The sequence below is a fragment of the Neodiprion virginianus genome, chromosome 1 (assembly GCF_021901495.1).
Source record: "Neodiprion virginianus isolate iyNeoVirg1 chromosome 1, iyNeoVirg1.1, whole genome shotgun sequence".
Classification (NCBI taxonomy): domain Eukaryota; kingdom Metazoa; phylum Arthropoda; class Insecta; order Hymenoptera; family Diprionidae; genus Neodiprion; species Neodiprion virginianus.
In genome coordinates, this window is record NC_060877.1 from 31,620,822 (window position 1) to 31,643,134 (window position 22,313).

Below are 22,313 nucleotides of genomic sequence, written 5' to 3' on the forward strand. Positions count from 1 at the left end.
GAACGGAGAACACGGACACAAAAGCACATCGAGAAGCAGCCGCAGTTGTTCAAACTAATCTATTGTTCGGCACTCCGGAGGACCGTTCGAAGTGCGACAGCTTGGAAAAACAAGTGTATATACATGTATAGTTATGTTATACATATAATACCCACCGTATATGTCGTTGTAACGATAACGATACGCTCAGTCTTCAAGGATGAATAAAAGTACCTGCGCCAACCGTAAGGGAGGCAGCTTCCGCTCGAAGCCACACAGCTATTAAGATTATTCTAACATCGTGGATATGCCTACCCATCCAGGTTACCCGTCTTGATGTCGAGAGTTGCTTATCGATCTGTTGTCATCGCAACAGATCCTGAATAATAAGATTATACCGCATCTGCTCCACTATAAACGCGGTGTTTATAAGCAGATTATGCGAAGGTTTATACAGGCGCGTCTTATCGTGCCTGCATGTAATTGCGTAATGAACACGACTTGGGGTTACACGTTGTTGCGTAATCACGAACAGATTCACGTACCTATGAAAAAAGGACCGTTTAGGTATGAATGCAGAAAGACGTACGCGATTCAACCATTCGGCGAATCAGTTTAAAGCTCGTCTTTCCCCCGCCGACGTTTAACTCCAGTCTATATATAACATACGTTCAAACTTGTATTCCGCACGTCGTCTTGTCTGGTGATTATAATCAAGCGTAAGCGGGGAAATTTACACAGGATCAACTATACGATCTTCTTATCAACCCTTTAGCAGCATGTGCAGGTTATGATTGTGATCCTTAGACGAGAGGGATGCGTAATATGCCTTTAATAGTCATGTCGCGGAAGCGCTGCTATTTTCATCAGTCGATCCTTCGCGACTTAGGCGCGCTGAGCGAATAGCACAGATCGCTGCAAAATCTTGGCCTAGTTTTATATTACGGAGATCAATGTAACGACTCGACAGTCGTGACGATCGTTTAGAATTTAGATACGGCGTTCGCGTATAACGGCGACGATTTGAACTGTCAAGGGGACGCTGAACAGAGTTGAAAAAAGGATATCTCGTTAGAGGGAGAGAGAGAGAAGCATAAAAATAACATCAGGTTTATACAGTCTGCGAGATGAAAGTTTTTTTCTTACTCCTTTTAGATTAATATACGTACCTATAAGAATGTCCTCCTTGTATGTCGCTTGCCAGGAGAATGAATTACGTGCAGTAGACAGAATAAATTAATGTTTATATGCTAGAATCTAGATTAAGATAAGAAAATTCTTATCGTGTGACAGTTTACTCGAAATCTTAGAATTTATTTATAGATTTGTTTTTATACATTCCGAACGATTCTACGATACTACACCGCACCGTGCGAAATCAGCGTAGTGTGATTTTTTTTTCCTTTTATGTGTTAGTATTTATTATTAGTTAACAATAATTTGATTGAAGCAGATCTTTTCCCCTTTACATTTGCATCAAGCTTGGAATGTAATATATACCTATGACATTTACACGTTTACGATACCTATATGTACAATATTTGATTTAGTGACACTTTTTGACACCCCATTCACTTCAATTGTTGATAAAATTACAGTCAGTAATAGTTGATTTACCTATTTGCAACGACTGAAATATATATATATATATATATATATATATGTGTGTGTGTGTGTGTATTTTTGTTGAACAGTAATTTTACACTTACATCTCGCGGTACGCGATACCTTGTATAACATATTTCACGCTCCACCCTGTGCATTTCTTGAGCTGGATAGATATCACACGTTACAGCGATAAGCTTATCTCTCATGCGCTCGCGTGGTACACGTACACATAAATGATTCTCAAATTTGAAATAATAACGTGATTCGCCGTATAAGCACGTTAAAATCGTTATCATTCTGAGCTAATTTCTTATAGAATGACACGAATTTATATAAATTTATTATTTCACTTACACTCATGTAAACTATCAATTTATACATCGACATACAGAATTCAACTTTACTCCACGAATATAGACAAAATTTGAACGTGAAACAGCCATTTCTCTATTACGTAATATGTCATACATACATACATGCATACATACATACACGTGATTAGATATGTTTCGCAAGTTCTTATCGTTGATAAAAATTTACCCACAATTTCAACACTGAAACACCTCTAACTTTTTTACCCTCCAATGCAATTATTTTTTAGTACTCTATTATTTGGTCAAGTGTTGAATGTTGCTTACTGTATATACACGATACACATGGACGCTGTAGAATTATTATGTAACATACGACGTATATTTATCAAGCTCGACGTGTTTTAGTCTTTCTATAATGATGAAAACTTGAGTTGAGACCGTTGTTTACGTTACAATTATCGAATAAGCATGACATATTATACACATATATTGAAGGTAAAAACATCGTTTTACTTAAAGTATAACTATCGAGATTGTAAAAAGACAAGATGGAAATGAGATGGTCGTGTGACACACGTGTTTCTTCTTCTTCTCGATTCTCGACTGTTATTTAATATCAATTTTCAGACAGTAACTTGTACCGGCTGATCGTCACCCGCCCTACGACGATCCTCCCCTCGTCTGTCTGGTCGATGCAAGGCGGCGAATCGACTTCAAGTTCGCCTTCACCAAACGAAGATCCCGTCGCGTCGCGTAATCAAAAGTTGTTTTGCGGAAAGTTCAAGGCAGGCTGACCACTGCGTCCCTTATTTTCCGGTACGTCGAAAGTGACTTTCGGAAGAGGAGCCAGCAGTGGCCGAAGGCGTCCTCAGGTCGGCTTATCGTTCCCCAGGTTGTAAAGAGTCGTCGAATTGAATTCCTGTGTGTGACGTCTGCACGTAGAGTTGAAGCTCGTCTCGCATACGGTGCTCGCGCCTCCCCTTGTTCGAGGATATTGCCCGCCGCTGCGACTGCGACGCCTCGACGAAGGAACGCAGCAGCACAGATATTCGTTGAACCTGTTAGCGGAGAAGAGCTGTTATTCTCTTCAACGGGGGAGACAAGTCATTCCGCGAGGAGTTGAACTCGTTGAAAGAGGGGACCAAATTGACTTATACCCTTTTTTTGGAGTGCAGCCAAAAAATGGTGTCTCCTCGGTATTTTCGCGCATTGACAAAACACCGCTTGTACCTTATCAGGAACCGTTCAGGGTGAGATTTCGAGTGGCACTTGGTAGCGGGAAGGCGAGAGAGTGTGTTAGCTTTTTTCCTCGTTGTTAGTTTAAACACCCAATGGATCGAGGATTTAGCTTATTAAAACGGAAATTCGGCACTGATTTGTAAAAGATTTCGTGAAATAATAAAGAAGCTGTCAACCCCGAAGTGGAAATCAAGTGGATCGAACTCCTGTCTGCAATTCCCTGTGAATTATTAATAATAAAGTTGTGAATAAAGTTAAATTATTCATTTCACGTCCGTCGGCCAGAGCGTTGATTTATCCTGGATCGTGTCTTGAACCTTGATGGTCGGAAGAAGGGTTATAAGTCAATATTCTATTCCATTAGATTCCATTAATTTTTATATCTTCTTCTCGAATATATATCATCCAAGAACCGCCTTTGCATTTCATTGATCGATATCCTCCCATCGTATATTGTATAAAAAGTTGCGGTATAATTTTTTACCGCAAGGATCCCCTTTTCCGCGAGTTAGGGACTGTAAGCTGGTGAAAAGTGATCACAGGAAAAAAACATTAATGCTCACCTTTTTCGGAAAGCACCACTGACGCAGTATAGGGCAATAGGATTGATGCAACTGTTGATGAAGCTTAGGCAGAAGCCAATGATGCGAAACGTGTGCCAAAACTCGTCGTATACCTCGCGTGAGAGCGGGTAAAAGTGAAACCACAGCATGAAGGTGTGGTAGGGTAGAAAGCAGACGATGAAGATGATCACAAAGGAGATAACCATTTTTCCGACCTGGAATCAGAGCTTGTCGGTAAATTCTCCCGTCCCGATAGCGTCGGTAGATTCTGGTAATTGACGGTGAATTTGCAGGGACGAGGCTGCATCAACACTCCATAATAATGATTACGCCCACTCATTTGACTCGGAGACGCCGAATGCCTCCGCATTCTCTAGTGAAACAGGAAATCAGGACCTCGCTAGGATCGAGACGGTTCTATTTCCATTCCCGGCTGTTTGCTGCGGAGAATATTGCCGGAAAAACTAATCAGGCAAACAAGTTGGATGAATGTATACTTTACTCTATTCTCTCAGCAAGTTTATCTCCCCTTCACGACGACGCGTATAACATAAAAAGGGAGGAAAATGAAAAAGGCGAGGAATCAGAGACGATGGTAGAATCTTCGAACGCGTCGCGTCTGTGCAGTTGGAAAAAGGCCGTCACTCTTTCACGTGATGTAAATTTTCTTTGTCAAAAAACTTCGTTGTTATATTACAGCAGAGGACGGGTAAAAAATGCTTAAACAACGAGTATTACGGAAATCAAGCAAGACTGGAATTAAGTGCTCTCAATTCTCTGCTAATTTGCTGTTACATTGAAAGCAATCTTGCTCGGCCTTTCTCGATTATTATTAATTTTTATTAAACATGTTAAGACGGTCCGCGGACGCGTAATGATGTTCGCTGGTCCATTCCCTCCCTTGCCCCGCACACGACAAATAATTGATCTCGGAGGACATACCTTACAAAAAAGTGGATTGTTTTCGATGATGATGTTTACGCGTCAAGCAATGTTTCCCCCCTTAGAATGCGAATGAACCTGAAGCAGCTCTTCAAACACGCCCACGATTCACGTAAGTAGCTGGTGAGTAACTTCAACATCCTGTTAATTATCCTCTACTCAGCCCTCCTGGAACTCAGGACTTTCACCATGCTGCATCCGCGATACGCGAATTAACAACTTTGGACTCATCTTGTTTGCAGTCACACGGGGAAATGCCGACTACGTGAGGTTATACCTATAATCATCCCTTCCGTCGCCACTACTTGCATCCTGGATGAGGAACGAGGTCAACAGCACAATGCGGAATTAAATGGGTATACAATGTATAACGACGCGGGGCGTTTTCCTCTGAGTTTTAATTAACACGAAAATTATTACACCGTAAAGTTATTCGTGATTGGACGTTATGTATTTCTAGTGAAGCTACCTTCGAAAAAGTTGAAATTAATACTGTATTATTATATAGATTTTTCAAAGTATCGGTGAACAGGCCAAATTATATTCATACCCTGCAGGTTTCCATTCTACATTTTGGGGCTTGGTGCTTGGTCTGTACTATTAAAAAGCCGGTGGGTATTACGGTCTCCGTACCAAGAATTTAGCATGTTGTTAATTAGAATCAGTTTACCGGATAATCGGTAAACAATAGTACCGCGGTAAATGAAACCGTTGCCATTCGCAAAGGTGACGGGAATAGACTACACTCAGATATTTGGTTGAAAAGGAACACGAAACTAGAGTTACCTGCACGACGTATTGGTTCGTAATCGAAGTAATTGATACGTATTATCAGTTTGCATTTGCTAATGTGTCCATTAGTGTATCGGGTAAAATTCAACAAGACTGCAAGAAACAGAGATTAAATTAGCATCGAGAATCAACCACCATCAATCCAACCAATTAATTACAATCAAGCCCGTAGGCTTGGAACAAAATCCAAAATAGACAATGAATCAGACAGGATAGAATTGGGAGGGGTCTTTTTTTTTCTTGACTTCTCGATGTGTTTACTTTAGAAGTAATTCAACTACGAAGAACAAACTTGTGCGAACAACGCTCGCGGGATAACGGATTTTACTACGTACGAAAACGGAAATCTCGCGTTTACCAGAGACTTCGGGTACGCTTGCTATTGCGGAAAATGCATTTCCCGGTCGTAATGAATCATCGGAAGACAGTAGAGGCTTTTTGAAATTTTCCTCGAGCCGAGTGTCTACATTATAGTCACGTTTGCCGCAGAGGGCTGTTTCTCGTTATATTCAAATTGTGAAAAGTTAAAAACCGCCCGCGCCGGGCGTAAAGCGTCTCGACGGTAAAAACTGTTAACGAAAAAGCATCCACCGCCCCCCAGGCTCTTACGTTTGCGTCCTCCGGGCAATTTGTTATCCAGTTACCGGTTGGATAATGCATTTACGCCCGCAACTAGTGTCCCGAATCGCAAATGCGCGAATGAAAATATAAATGGCTCTGTTAAAAAGGCGGTGGAATATTCCTGGAGTTGGGAAAATTGGCGGAACTCTAGTGAAAGCTCGAGCGCGTTAGTATGACCATATGTATTCAAGTATCGAAGTATAAAATTATTTGTGTTTTACTTTTCATCATCTTTAGTGGTATGAGAAGAGTATTGGTTTCGGTCGAAGATCAATTTTTCTAATTTCAACGAATCTTTACGTTTCCGAACCTCTAGAATCTAAAAAACGAGTTTTTCGAAAAATGTTGGTTTCGATATCGGTCTATCCGACAAACTCTCACGATGATTTGGGAAACGCCTAGATAAAGAAATTTGAAACTTGCTTGATTTTACAATCAAACGATGGACATGAAAATTGCCATGTCCCGTTTAATTGTAACTTGCGGTTTTACTGGAAATGAATCGATTTTCAATGTTTCATCAGCAAACATAAACTTTTTCCTCCTTACTACTGTTCCAAATGAACGACCACGTTTTTTCCAGTTAGTATATTTATGTTCATAAAAATATATAATTTTTTTGTCCGCTTTCAAAACTTTTTCATTTGGCTGCCAAATGCTATCATTTTCAAATTTCTTTCTGGGCCGTTTTCGACATCATCGCGGAAGTTTGTCAGACAAACCGACAGACTCTTCCCTTTTCACGGTCATGAGAAATATCGCGAAGAGACCGTTTCTCCGGTTTGTTTCAAATATAATACGATTTTTCTGGGCCGTCAAAGCTACGTGAAAAAGGTCGAGCATGTCGGTAGACAAAAGGGATGGCAAAATGCGACGAACGCAACTTGGTAAAGAATCATAAAGCGGGGGGGAAAGGCGTTAAATCTTGATATTAAAAAAATTAGAAACTCCCAGAGATTGATGAGGGCTACGCTACCGTGGCGCGGCTGAGGAGAAATTAAAACAAGTTTCACCTTTATTAACGGGTGAATATTGGTTTTCCATCGCGGTAACTTCGCTTGACAACGGAATCTCTTAGAGCCTGAGAGCTGAGGGCTAATAGTATTAAAAAAAATGAACGCTGCAAGTTCATCGCTGGAAGAATCGCGTTTACATCACCGCTTCTTTTATTTCCGATTGCTGACACGAAATATCATTGCGTCATGACTTGAATCCTCGTAAATTTGCCGTGGAATGGATATGCTAATGCAAGCGCTTTCCGACTCCTGACGCTTTTATGAGCCAACAGAAATTCCCTAGAATCTCGCGGCCCAAAATCCACCCTTTTCACCGAATCTAATAGCGCTGATCGTGAGCTGAATTTCGGGATAATGATAAATGTCAGTTTCTACACGATTATCAGACGTTTAACCGTTGATGAGAAATCGAATAAATTATCCTCGAGTGATGTGAGACGGCACGTGCCACGTGACTTTTTAGCATATTACTGGGGCGAATCGATAGACGATTTTAATGCGTTCGGAAAGCTTGCAGGCAGAATGAAAGACACTTTACGGCTTACGGCGCTTCCTCTATTTGCTAAAAACTCACCTTCTTACGAGCTCGGATTTGCCCGCAGTGATGAGGCGCGCCGGGAAATTCTCCAGGCACATTTCTCGTCGACAGTTCAAGGTGACGTGCCATCCCAAGGTAGAATCCGGCGATGATGCAGAGGGGGATAGCGTAGTATGCGAGGAATTTGAACAGCACGACGCCCTTCTTGTATTTCTCCCCTGCACAGCGACGATTTCATTAACGCTTTTATTTTCTTCACATTTTTTCACACCATAAGGTCTTACCGAGCTTAGTTCCGGTTGCGTGTGTATATTGAGCGAAAGTTCGATGTTACCAGGGGTTAATGTTATTCTTACTGCTACAGCCGTTCGTTAAACTTCAGGCTGTCGGATATTCGGTAATTAGGAAATAGTGGAGTTTAAATTAACTCGAACCTCAACTTATGACCGACGAAATCATTCCCGACCATGTCTTACCTCCTTCCGCCTATCGAAGCGGTAAAACGATTTTTATAACTGGCTGATTGCTATCTCAAGTTTTGCAGTATCTCGTGAACCCAGCTGTTTAAATCACCTGCCATTCACGCGATTGTTTTTGTTTCTTACTCGTTTTCAGCATTACGGCAATTTTCTCTTTCGGTTCAGAAAGACGAAGGTCACTCGTACCTGCTATTCATTTTTCCCTCTTTTATGATGAAAATGAAGACAGGAAATTTGATTCTCAGAATAAAGAGCTCGTTTCCATTAAATTCACTTTATCCATAGGCGCGAGGTATCAAACTTTTACGGCGTAAAAAGTGCTGAAATCGATTACTCGTCGGGTTGAAAATACTTAAAGTATCCCAGACAAATTGTTTGAAGTTAGAAATTGGAACTCGGAGGAAGTAGAGCCAACGTGGAAAGCTGGTCGAGGGTTCGATCACCCTGTACAAATAACTAACGTACGTCTCGACTAACGTTAAATGAAAAACGTTGCGTAACGGTATCTGGATCCCTCGATAAAGTCGGGTGCCGTTCGTTGGCTTGGAGCCGAAAATACGAGCCAAAGAAGTGAGAACAACGCAGAAGAAATTGAAACCATTTGTCTACTAAGCCTAGGTGCACCGGGGTAAGTTTGAATCTGTGAAAGGGAAATTCTCCTTAAAAAGGAAGACCTTAAATTTCACCCGACGAGTCTCAAATCCCAATGGATTTCTGGCCATAGAAATATGGAAAATCGAAGAGCGATCGGGATCGGGTGGCTTTGATACGGCTCGTGCAAGCAAATGAAAAAATGTGTCTAACCTGGTTCCCTCTGGCTCAAATCGACTTCGAGTTTCGGGACTTCTGCGGATCGTCAGTGGCCTTAATTGTGGCAGCACGAGGAAATCTCGACCGAGTTTGCGGTGCTTCAAACAAAACCTCAAGCATACCAAATTCCCGGAACAAAGCGCGTACGCCTTTCCATGCACGTTTGGCATCCACCGCTCCTGCATATTTGCCAGTTTCCATCGAGTATTTCTAAAAAAAACGAGGGATTTCAGCTTGGCTTACCAAATTCTTCGGGGAAGGGGCTGCAGATCAGTATACTGTGGTTTATCTGCAGCTCGACTTCGGGGACGTAGGAGAAGAAGGCGGAGGGCATCGCCAGAACGCTGGCAAAGACCCAGATCAGACTGGCTGTCAGAATGGTCAGCGGCTTTGCGCTCAAGCCTGCCACGTGCCTTCGTATAGGATTAACGATGGCGCAGTACCTGAAACATCCGTTTGAACATCCGGGTGAACTCAATTTTGAGAGACGAAAAACAAACAAAATCTACTTCACTGTTACATAATGTACAAACCAATTGAATCGAAATCCTGGGATCAAAGAATTCTCAAGCCTGTTCCACTGGCTTTCCCGCACGAGCATGCAATTTAATAGGCGGCTTTCTCATCTCTCGCGGTTTGTCAATGCCGACTGTATCCGTTTGCAAATGAAGTATTATAAGTTGCCACGCACGTCGTGCAAGATTTGAGTTGGTCCGAATTGAGCGGGCCGCTGCAGCTTGAGAAAACTTCAGATCCTGAAGCTCTGTGTAATTTAATTATTTGCCTCTGCCCCGAAGCCACGTTCACGGAAGTTAATTAATCTTTTCCTCGTTATAACTGAGAACGGGACTAACGTAGGCTGACTACTTTACTGCCTGCAGCTGCGACCGAGTGCTTAAGTATTGGGAAAACTTGTTTTTAAACAACAAGTAACAGACTTTCGCAGTTCGGTAATATAGCATAGCTATAAGTAACGGCTATAAGCCGCGGAAGTCGTGGAACAAATAGGCTAAAGGCTAACAATTGGCTGGCAGCCCTATATTACATCGGCACTGATTTACCGGTGATGGTGAACCATTTTAAACGCGGACAGGAAACTAGATTGCATCTAGTAATCGAAGACACATTTTGCAAGAAATTCATTACTCTAAGGACGAAATTAATCGCTCAATGGCCATTCTGCAATCGAGAATCCAATTTTCACGTTACTTTGACTAATCGGTTTATCTTGCATTCTACGTCCGTTTCAATTCAAATAAGAAAAAAACTCGGTTTCTCTCAGATGCGAACCGTAATGTAAGAGAGCTTTTAATTGGCGTTGCGATGAATTAGATTCGGAGAGCCGCATGACGGGTGAATTAAATTCAATACCAGCACACTGATCGTCAATTCCAATTCTCAGCAACAGTATAAGCTCTTGTAAAAGTATTTGGAAATAGCGATAAATCTTATAGACTGGAGTACATGCACACCTAACCTTGATCGCATAAATGCGTGGAGAAGTAAGGTGGAATATTCAAATTGAGTAAAGACTCGACGTTGAAGCTCCGGCGTTAATTACCCCGGCATCAAACATACGGTCTGAGTTTCCGGGTAATCAACGTTCTACGATCTATTTAATATAACTAAGATAAAAGTGTTCAATTTCTATACCTCTCTGCCGAAAGTGCCGTCAACGTGAAGACCGAAACGCCGATTGAGATGTCCTTGGCGCATTCCGACAATTTGCAGACAGCCAATCCCCACGGCCAGGATTCAACCGTGTAGACGATCGACGTGAAGGGTACACACGTAACTATAACCTGTGAGAATTGAAAGGGATGAAAAGATATGTCAACACGTCCTGCCGAGACAAGAAATGGAATAATTTACTATCGGGAATTGCGTTTGTATACGGGGATAAGAGGTGGACCCGGTTTCCGCGAGGCGGTACGTGCAGGTCCTTTTAACTTGTTGACTACTTTGCATTCCTTGACAAAACTCGTCCTTTCGCGTCCCTCGAGCGTCGTCTTTGTCCAGGCCAGCAGTTTATGGAGCCTCGACCTCCACGCTAACTTCCGGAAAATGACCGTCGTTGTAAAGGCAGCGTCGAGTCTGCCCTGTGAGCTTGGCTAATTCACCATGAAGAAAAGAAGCGCGCGCACACACACATGGGAAAAAAAACCTCTGGCTATTGGCCAGGTATTATTTTGTCCTGGCATCTGCAGCTTGGTGATTTGACTCGGCTGAAGGATGTAACGAGTAAGAAACGCTCTGCACCAATCGATCCTACCCCCGTTGTTCTTCCTCTACTTCTTCTTATTTTTTTTCTTCTTCCTCCCAGTGGTTCACTTACATGGATTTGTACTCAGTCGAAACAATCGAGACGGCCTCTCTTTCACCCCAAACACCCATTGGCGACGTGACCTGTCAAACTGCGAAGACTTAACACACTCGTGATGCATTTTTGCCATTTTTCCCTTTTTTCCCTCGCCTGCACGATGAAACTCGATGGGGTGTCCGTCGCAGTCGCTGCTTGATGTCGCCCTTACGCAGACCTATTAAAATGTTTACACCAGGTCGACTCACCAAAAGGTCGCCCAGCGCCAAGGAGAGGACGTAAGTGTTGGGAACATTCCGCATGTTCGCGTGGCGGAGGAGAGTCAGGACCAGAGCTCCGTTCCCGGCAACACCGACAACCAGAATCACGAGGAAGACCACGGGAACGATGTACGTTTCCGGTCGCTGGCTGTACGGCACGTATATGTTCTCATCGTCTTCCGGGTCAAATTCGTAGGTCACCAATGGTGTCGTGTTCACGGTGTAATTCACACTGAACATCTGAAACACGAGAGACGCTTTTTCTTCACGCAATCCTTAGTCATCTCTCAGAATACAGTATCGTATATATGAAAGTAAACTCGATCACAGCGCATCTTCGCGTGAGGCGGACATAGATGCTTGGGAAAGAATCATATTTCATCCACCCGCGATTCGTGACCTGGTCGCATATGCATGATCTCAATTGGCAGGCCGAAAAGGCTGACGGTTTGGCGAACGGATATTGATGAAATGACGAAAATCTCGATGATAAATCGTTACGGAAGTATAACCAGCGATATGCGTAATTCACCCAACGCTGCCTTTCTACAGATCCGTCAAAACGGTTTTGCAACGGCGTTTCCAGTCATGCGTTGGAAAGCTAGCGTTGGAAAATATTCAACGACGCACACACGAATTTCAGATAAAATGGGTTCAACTGTATTTATCTCGGGGTCAAGTGTTACTAAATTAACATTTCTTTTCTAGACCAGCTCCTACTTGGAACTAATTTTCGGTTCAATTGGCTTATTTTTTGCTTTATCACTTTCCTACGCCGAATGCAGCCATTTCGAACATTAACGTAAATACTGACGATCAGTGTTGACGCGGGGTAGAAATAATAGGGTATTAATTCACCACACTTGGAGAAAAAGTGTGTAGGCAATTACGGCCCGAAATAGGATATGAGATTGAGTGGTCTAATATTTAGTGTGATAAGTGATCTTAAATACGAAGGATTTATCTAGCTCGAGAATCTGAGGGTCATTCTTGCAGCGAAAGGAACTGAAGAATGCCAATCGATCAACTTTTAATTCGGTGTGTATTTTTCTTTCAGCTTCTGCTTCGATGCTTGTTCATGAATTACTCTTTTTGCGTTCATGATTTGGGGAGAAACGCGAGCCAACAAGCGAAGCGGACCACTTTGTACGTGGCTCTTGAATATTCCACGAGAAGGTTGAGCGAAGGGTCAAATGGTGGGAAGGTAGTTGGTAGAAATTTCCAGGAATACCTCTCTGCTTACGGGAGGGAATATTTACTGCGATTCTCGTAAGAATATCGAGTAACACCGGCTTCCGCATCCTCGTATGAATACATGATCCCCCGACGAAAATTTCTTCTACCTTCAATCTTTTTCGCATATGCACCTACGTCGTAAAATTGTCTCTACCGTGCGGTCAAGCTGGAAAATTTATATGGGGTTTACGAGGGTTTTGAAGCTTCGATACGAGTTTGTGGGAAAATTGTCGGTAGGGTGTAAAACCACTTTGTAGGGCGTAGGACTGAGGGCGGCACTAAAAGGTCCACCTCCCGAGTAGTAAAAGGTTCGAGTAGTTTTCACGCCGTATAAGCACAACTCCGACAATGAGAAGTTTCCTATCGCGGGGCAGCAGATACGCGTCTAATCGTAAGCATCGGCGTAACTCACGCCACGTTTCACTCGGCCGGATTCCTAATTGGATTTCAGCACTCCGGTAAGGCAAAAATACCGGATGCAAATTGCCTCCTATTTTCATCCCCCATGCGATCGACGGGGTTTAAAGCGTCGTCAGCAGTTGCAGACGCGTGTTGCGAGTCGTTGGCTGGTTTTAAAAACGCGTCGGTATTATAGGTTTATACATACATATATATATATGTATGCATATATATTAAACCTATAACATATATGTATATGTATACATACGTAAAGAAGAGTTGCAGGGACGTTAGGAATGAAACCTCTACCATCGGTAGTACTGTAGTAGATTTGGCTGAGTTCCCTAGGGACGGCAATCAAGAACGCTTGGATCTACTTATCCCTCCGGGACGAGCTTCCTCCCGACCCGCCGCATATCATGTTTTATTTATTCTTCCCACCTTCGTTTTAAGTCTCTTTCACATTTTATTCACCGCCATGCAAAATGTTTCACTCTTCGAGTGGCTTTGCCCGACTTACCTTGATACACTATACCTAAGTTATACGTTTATTCGTCGTGATGCGCGATGATGCGCGAGGGGAAGGAAACCCCCATAAGAAACTCTTATACTGATAATTGTATCAACGGTGACGAGTGTAATTTGCCCAAATAAGACTCACTTCTTCAACGCGTATAAATGGGAATATCTTATAGTCTAGTTGTTTTCACGGAAGAGTGAAAATATACCGTTCCCATAACAATTTTTTTCAAATCGTTACCTAGCATGACTTGCGGTTGAGATGGTAAAAGATCGTTGACTGACGAAAGCGACAATTGACTGTTGAAATTCGTACTTATATGTATACAATAGTACGTGACGATCTAGTTGCCTGAATATGAAAGTTGTTTTTGCAATCACAAGGCCCATTGGTAGGAACAACTCAATTGTACTTGGTCCATTGCCGTATACAGAATACCTGCTTTCATTCCGCATCTGCCGAAAACGTTTGTGATCGTTTTTCGATTTGATTCGTTTGAAAAATAAACATACACATTCCTCGTATCTTTCGAATCATTATTTGTTTTATGCTCCGTTTTTCGGTTGGTATTTTTGTCGGAACTCAATCGAGTTACGCTGTTTACTTTCGAGTTTCGGGCGAAATGAGAATGCCAGAAGTGCGTATATATGTATCTGCAAATACGCGGCATGTAGGCTATTCAAGAACGTTTTTTTTTTTTTTTTTTTTTTCATATTTCCTGCCGAATTGATTTACCTTTTTTCTGCATTATCACGCTCAATTCAGCGATCTCTCAATTTGATTCATCGTCCAACGGCAGCTACGATTTGAAACTTCACCATCAATGTAGCTTATTCGAAAGCTTATCGCTAAAACGGGTTTACATTAGAGCGTTTCGTTATTTATCCGATTTGAGAAGAATGAAAAAGTTTCGCGTGGACGTTTCGTTTAAAATATTATGTCACCGCATATAGCATAGGAGGTGGAGATAGAGCGAAAGAACTGTGCTTGCTCACAAAGGCCTGACGCGTTTCCCTGAGGATAACTCGGAAAAAGAGGATAACTTACAAATCGGATAATGGTCTTCCGCGAGAGCGGCGAGGAAGATTAGCGTAATACCGTTAGAAATACAAAGAATATAATAATAATAATAATAATAATAATAATATATTATTATTATATAATATATAATATATATTTATACTATAATATAATCAATTAAAGTGACACTTGGGAAGTCTGTAGCACGTGAATACGTGACAGCTATCGAAAACTATAATCTGTTTTTGTTGGTCAATAAAATTTGTTGGTTGTTTTTTTGCTGCAGAATGGACCAAGCGCCGCTGATCGCCTGCCGAGCGAGTGGTAAGTGAGATGCTTTAGCCAGGCGTCAGGAGTGTAGATCAGGATTGGGTCAGCCATCCCGAAGCGCTTCATCTCTGGCTCTTTAGCATTGAAGAGTTTTATCGTAACCGAGAATTCGGATCGAGTACTCTGACTCACACCGACGCACTGGATTGAACTCACGTCTGTGCTTTTGAGCCGAGCTACGCCACGGAAGTTGTAAAATTTCCGCATGCTTTTACTCTTGAATAACAGAAACGCGAATATTCACATTTTTGATATACATTCTGAATACCTTTGGGTGAAACGTTGAATTATTTCAGTTGAAATATTTTCTTTATGAAAGCTTCGGACTGTTCGGATACTTTTTATTTCCAGACTGAAATGCCAAAGTTTTCTATTTTCTTTGAAATTAGCACAGTTGATATCAAGTCGTATTATTTTTGAAATTCTTTTCCCCAACTCTTTCGGAATTCGTTTTCTTTAGCTGCCTGCATATCCTGATTATTACGGATATTATAACGTACGAATTTGCGGAGCTTTTTCATTTAACGTTATCTCATTAACAATATCCGGTCGTACGATTTTCTTAAAATTTCTCGATATAAAATACTGTCCATATAAATGTAGAATCATATTGAAATTAGCAGATTGGCGGTCACGAAATAAATTAAACGAAGAGAATGAAACAGAGTGAGGCGAATTAAATAATTACCATGCACCTACATAGACTTTTCCGTATTGTTACAAATTGTGAATTCATTCGTTTTGCCCCCCCCCCCCCCCCCCTCCCCCCTTCCCCATTTCTGATTTAGTAGTCGTCTTAGATAAAAGGCGTCAACCATTATCGTAAAAACAGTTTTGTTTCAGAGTTTAAACTGTAAACACGCATTAAAACATTTTTCCTCATCTTTTAAGTTGGCTTCCTGTTCATTCGCTTAACCCTTTAATTCACGGTGGGAGGCTGAGCGTTAATAAATTTATTTATTGCAAAAACAGGACATGTAAAGAAATGGTCAAAATTTATACTTTTCGACGAAAAAAAGAAATTGTTGCCAATTTTTACACAAACTTGATACATTTTCTCAACATTTTTCTTCTTCTTGTTTTTGATTGTCCGTCGTATTGGATCCGCCATTTTGAATCTTCGAATTTCGACTTCAGATTCGTAATCGGCAACCCCAAAAGTCGACCAATGCAAAATGTCAAGTTAATCGCATGTAAGGAAAAATGTACGCATGAAATGACTAATCTCACGAACCTATTCATTTTCTCTGCAATGTTGAGATCGTTGAAATATTAATATTTTAACCTCATACGGGAAGGATTATTAACTGACTGTAATACCCGCCGGAAGCGCATTGATAGCCGCGTTCGTCGTATAATGCGAAAGTAAAACGTATTCTGCATCCACATTTTAAGCCGATTGTGGATCGTTTATATCCTTTCGAATCTTCTCGTTCATCCGCATAATATATCACATACGTATAATGTAACTCCGCCATTGCGGTCGACTAGAACAGGTATTCTACTTGTTTAGATCCCACGCGGGAAATTCACGGACGAGTTCTAGTCCTCTGTCGTAAATTTCCGATGTATTTTCCACTCTCAGGCGTTATAACGCACAATAAGAATTACGATTTGAACTAAGCTAACAACGCCCCCGGCTTAATGGATTGAAATAATTTAATTGATAAGTAACGAGATATCATACCTTGTGCCTGTTCATGCTTCGTGAAAACTAACCAGTTCCTCGTATAAACGGAGGCTGAAATTTCATCGGACTATCGCTGCGGGCGAATCGTTTCACGTCGTGATTTTATCATTCACTTTTGTCCAGACGGACTTGAGTTTTCAAATTACGTATCGTTGGTCGCGATGTTTTGCCCCTTGAAATTCTTTGACCGAAGTTGACGCGGATACTTGTAATGTTATATTAAACTCAATTGGTTCAAATTTTCGTGCAATGAATAGTAAGTATATTCAACGGTATAATTTAGCGGTGCGGTGAAGAGTGAAAATTTCAATTCAGGATACATTTGACTTAAACTCTTGGCGGTAACTTAAGCGGCGCCCTGCAACCACCGTGTTCACATTTAATTAAGTGCTCGGCTGCCGATAATTTGGGCTGGTGAAATTATACTCCGCAAATTTGTAAGCTCGAAATGTTGACGATAATCTTCAACAGGCTCCAGCAAAATCAGACTACCGACCCTCTTGGGGATACGGGCTGTTATACATTTGATATACCGGAAATTGGCTCGAGTCGCAATACGAGTACCGATGAAAACTGATATGGTCGAAAAGCCGACAGATACAACAATTTTAGGATGTGTAATCAGGGTAGAGAGCAGGTCAAAGTAAAAAGCGATCATGCAGCAAGGTAATCAGAGTCGGTCGCTACTAAGAAGCTGTCAAGTACGGTATAGAAATATCCCGAACACTGACGATATTAATTAATAATCTCGAGCTACGCGTACGTTTCTTCTTTGTTCGAATTTGACCTCGTTATTATTTAGGTCGACGGCATTTATCTCTAAGTGAGGTTTAAAGATGAAGCTAGCCATAAATCGTTGAGAACATTTGAACCTGCCAGTGTAACGTGCCTTACGAAGGTAGCGTCTGCAGTGTTCTCGATGGTATTGGAAACGTTGGTTCGTGCCAAGCATTTAATGGTCGCAAGGTTCTGGCTTTTCGAGAGAGTTAAGCAATATTTTCGGGGATTCGTACGTGCGTGTGACGCGCATTGATACTCGCTCTTTTTCCGAATAAATCCAATAATACTCAGCCAGGAGGAGATTTAACGTTTCCGCTCATTGATTACGGTGTTTGGCGTTCGCACATGGCGAACTTTAGCACGCTATTCAGGAGTACGAGATACTCGCGGAAACCGAATGATCCTGGGGAAGTTCGGGGATTTGGCGTGCGTTTATGGATTTGTCAGGGAACGATATTCCACCAGTGATATATCTATACACAGCTTAAACGGGTGTTTATTTGGTAACATAGCTCTCTCTCTCAAATGTTGTTCTTTTCATTGTTAACTTTTCGTACAAATAATCACCAGCGTCACCGTCGTCGATGTTTTTACGCATTTCGCTCTCTTCGATGGAAAAATAACGTTGTCGCTACTTCAGATCAGAGGAGTTTGACCGTTGGTTTGTGTATATTTACAAAAAGAAAATTCAAGGTCCGGATCGCAGTAGATAATTTATTTTCTAGCTTAAAAATTGTTGAGCTTTAAACCGCGGTGGAAACTGATTAGGATCCAGGGATAGAAGTTTAGGAGGGGAAGTGCTTCGTGAATTTGCGTAACGCATACGTAAGCTTAATTTTTCAGTACCTTTATATCAGAAGATAATATGTATGTAAGTATAGTTGCGTAGTAGGGCAGGAATTTCGTATTCGTTGCTGAGGATTTGGGGCGGTCTGCCGGAGCTTTCAAAGCTCTGCAGAATACCTTCGGCTCGTAACTAACATTGCGTTGCGCAATCAGTCGATTGGTTTCACCAGCGATCGGTATTCCTCGCTCTAGCATCTCTCGAAACGCGAATTGTAATCTACACCGGATAATTCCAATCTCAATGAGAGGCCTGACGCAGAGGGCGGTCAGAATAAACATCAACTCCGTAACCTTTCATTACGTAATTTAATTTTCAAATTACTCTATTTCGTTTATACCTCGGTTTACGAGGACGAATGATATTTCTTTCTACTTTGTAGCTCTTTCCGCTCCGCTTCATACCCCGAGGCGATTAAAAATAATTCGTCGTATCTGTTGGTAAGAATGAAATATTATGAATCTAATGTATGAAAATGTTGATAGATCAATATTGAACACCCGCGGTGATTCGAGTTTATACGCGCTAACCGGGCTTACGAAGAATCAGTGGTTTGCGATGGAAACGAGGAACGCGGCGGGAACGACCCTTTTTATTACTGCACAGATATCCTGCTGTATTTCGTCGCCTTCGTTTTATTCCCTGAAATCCAGGGATCGCCTACATTCCCTTGAGGGTTAGACAAAAAACGGAAATTGCAGGACAAATAGATTCTCTGATCGATCGACTTGAAGCTATTATACCCTTTTGACTTACAGATATATAGCTGTGGAAATATTTCAACATAGTCAGCCACTTGCTTCCTTTTTAATTGGGTTTATAAAAATAATGTATTAAGATACAAATTCTCCCTCAACGAGGTAAGGAATGTGGATTAAAATGAACACTCGTAATGCTAATGCTAGAAAGAAAAGACGTGGATGAATGGAAAACGTACCGAATACTCAAGTTTCAGTATAAATTCGTCGAATTCTACGGCCCAATGGAGAGGAACACCGAATGACAATTCTCTTACAATTTCACCGTCTTCAAAATTTTTGACAGTCGTACGTGACCAACAGTCTTTTCGCTGTACGCTCCAGGTATAATCCAAACACAATTTTAAACTTTATTCCCGTTTTCAGCGTTTGCAGTTACGTAAAGGAAGAAGCCCGCGTAGGGTAGACGATTGATAAACCCTCCACATTTCATTATAGCGAAGATATATCAAACGGCAGTAAAGATGGGGATGAAAACCGTAGAATTTGTAGAAACAGGCTAACTCGGAAGATGAAGGATAAACATAACACTGAAGGAAAAATCGTACCTCGGGCGTTATCGATTCGGAAACAGATTCTCGTGTTTAATTACGCTTCAAACGGAGCGTATGAGTTTGATCAGGTCTGCACCCTACAAGGCTTCCATCGCGGTATAAATCATGTCAAAGAACCGGCTCAAGCGAGAATACGAAGAGGGTTCAGCTGATGCAGTCTAGTGCGATAACACATGTCACTTTGACGGAGACCCGCGCCCAAACGTTTGCGGTTAGGCTCAATTTCAGCGCCAACTATCTCTCTCCCTGTCTCTCTCTCTCTCTCTCTCTCTCCCTCGTTACCCGATAAGACTGAAGCAGCCGCCTCATCCCAAGAATTATGCCAACATCAGCGCCAACTGAAGCAGGAAATTATGTGCTCCGCATATTAACATCATATACATATACGTATCGTCATGTTCCGGGTATTAACAGCATTAACGGTACGTGATAATGAGCTCGGAGATGTTGAAACATCGCTTGACAGTTTATGCACCCCATGAAATTAACGACTTCCTGGTGTTTTGTACTTTTCTTCATTCTAAACAATTTTTTTTTTTTTCTCCATACCTTCGATTTGTTCCAATCGCGCGTCTGACGCATAACGAAGACGCCTTCTGTCTTCCCAGCTGCTATGCGCGCTTTGAAGGCATTCAGAGAGATATCAATACCGGCTTATTTCTTCTACCCCGACGTTTAGCCCCTCTTTGTCTCTTTCGATTGATTCCAGATAGGGAAACGAGGGACGTACGGGTTCGGCTATTTATCAGGAAGCTTTAGCGGAGGCGTCGAGTCGTCGCCTGATTCGGGGTTCAACCTTTCTGTAACAGATCCGTTGAACAGCCGGGCCGACCGAATTCTGCGGGCATCGATAAACAATTGTTTCCGATCGAGAATGCCGCCATTCACTTTCTTACTTCCTTATTTTATCCGACTTCGCAGTTCAGCTTCCCACCTCTGTACTTTGAGCGCGGAATGTTTAGGAAATTCGAGAAAATAAATCGCGACAGTTTTCGGGTTGAAATATTGGAAGAAACCAGGGTGAATAAACGCGATACGCACGTTGGGTATATTTATGAGTGGGTATTACTCACGCCGTAAGAAGCGTGTGCATGTCGCGTGTTTTATATTCATTAGTAATTTGAATATGTCAAAGAGCAGGAAAGAAGGGTGAAAGAAGTAGCGGTGTAACGGTCGTAAAAAAATTATAGATGAAAGGCTTTAATCCATAGGCGGATTATACATTGTAACGCGCTGACCGCCGCGCTCACCCTTCGGGGAAGTCAGGGATCACACGGACGCGTTGAAAAATGGAACCCAAAATGATAACAGAGTAATCTTGAGTAAAAAAAAACAAATTAATAAAATAATTAGAAGAGCCGAAAGATACTGAAAATCCGAAATAAGAGAGGTGCAGGGCTCCGTGCACTAAGTGTCACGAAATTGAAGAAAAACAACGAATACGAAATTTCGATCAACAAGACAATTACCTTTCCTTAAACACACTCAATGCAGAAGAGAAAAATTTAGTTGAGAAGTCGTACGGTGACGAAAGTTCACCCGCGATATTAGCAGGTAACAAAACCGACAAAAGTAGGCACACGACTAACGATAAGTAAAATAAAGGGAATTAAGATGTTGCGGAAAAGATATTTTCAACGATATGAAAAGACGTCAAGTCCCACCGATAACCGAACGAGCAGTGACGTCGCTAACCTGTTCTTCCCGACGCAGGACTCGAAGAAACAGGACGGCACGTAGATGACGCTGTTGGCTGGGGCTTGTCGGGTAAGTTTCCGTTATAACATGACTTGGAAGGATCCACGGCGCTCAGCAGTTTCGCTGTGTCCCTGTCGGAAGTTGCGAAGGCCACGAAAGATTCGGCGACTCGTCAAGTTGAGCGTCGTTGCAGCAGGAACAGCCCGCCGAAGAGGAAGTGGGTGACCTTCACCGACGGATGGCGTGGTGTACCGGGTCGAAAAGTCGTAACAAGTCGAAATCCTGGCTCCAAGATATCGTCGGGAGTTTCGGGATCCGGGTCGGCTGATCCATTCATGGCTCGTCAGCTGATCTGCGGCGTTAGGCGATATTCAGCACCGGTAGCGATCCTGACGACGAGAATTTCCGGAAGTTGTTGACGACAGAGGCACAGATACCGATAACGAAACGTTGAAGCACCTGCCAGGGATGTGTCGACGTTGGCGGTATATCAGTGATGATAATCGTGCATCAATTTCGTGAACTCGATAGTGATGCAGCAACGGAACAGCGTTTCTCAGGCAGCGGTAGCCTTCCAGTCTCTCCTTTTCTCCTTCTCCACGATGTCTTTCCGCAGCAACGAAATAAGAAATATTTTTTAAGAATCTAGCTTCGATCATACTGTGAGCCTTGATTTCTCGCTGCTACCAAGCTAGTCTAGATACGCGATACAGGGGAGATGGCGGTCCTTAACACGCATTGTCAAAATGCAATGTTACGACATATACGGTCTCTTCGAGAAAGATATAAAATTTGGACAGATAGCAGGCCACGGTTTCATTTTCCATACACCGTTATTCCGTGAAATATCTATGCAGGTATTCGCATGGTTTTATCATATAATGATAAAATTTTCATAGCTACAATCACGGTACCCATTTGCCATGCTGGTCCAAGCCGAAAGGAGTTCTATTAACTGCCTCGTTGCCTCGGAGGCAAAGGTAATTGGGTTAGAGTTAGTTTA

The 22,313-nt window shown here is 42.1% G+C and overlaps 1 protein-coding gene across 10 annotated transcripts in view; it reads right to left on the reverse strand.

Annotated features, from left to right (window-relative positions):
* LOC124307303 (neuropeptide CCHamide-2 receptor-like) overlaps positions 1 to 22,313 on the reverse strand; it is a 113,983-nt gene that overhangs the window by 5,964 nt on the left and 85,706 nt on the right. For 7 of the 10 annotated variants that reach the window (XM_046768880.1, XM_046768872.1, XM_046768853.1 and 4 more), the window contains 6 exons: positions 11,470 to 11,721; positions 10,555 to 10,703; positions 9,145 to 9,344; positions 7,649 to 7,830; positions 3,704 to 3,918; positions 1,296 to 2,959 (listed from right to left, as the gene is read on the reverse strand). In XM_046768880.1, coding sequence (XP_046624836.1) covers positions 2,770 to 2,959; positions 3,704 to 3,918; positions 7,649 to 7,830; positions 9,145 to 9,344; positions 10,555 to 10,703; positions 11,470 to 11,721 — 1,188 coding nt within the window. In that variant the 3' untranslated portion in view covers positions 1,296 to 2,769. Of the gene's footprint in view, positions 1 to 1,148; positions 1,176 to 1,294; positions 2,960 to 3,369; positions 3,458 to 3,703; positions 3,919 to 7,648; positions 7,831 to 9,144; positions 9,345 to 9,434; positions 9,533 to 10,554; positions 10,704 to 11,469; positions 11,722 to 22,313 lie in introns of those variants that run through there. The other 3 variants (XM_046768900.1, XM_046768890.1, XM_046768908.1) reach the window with 3 other exon arrangements.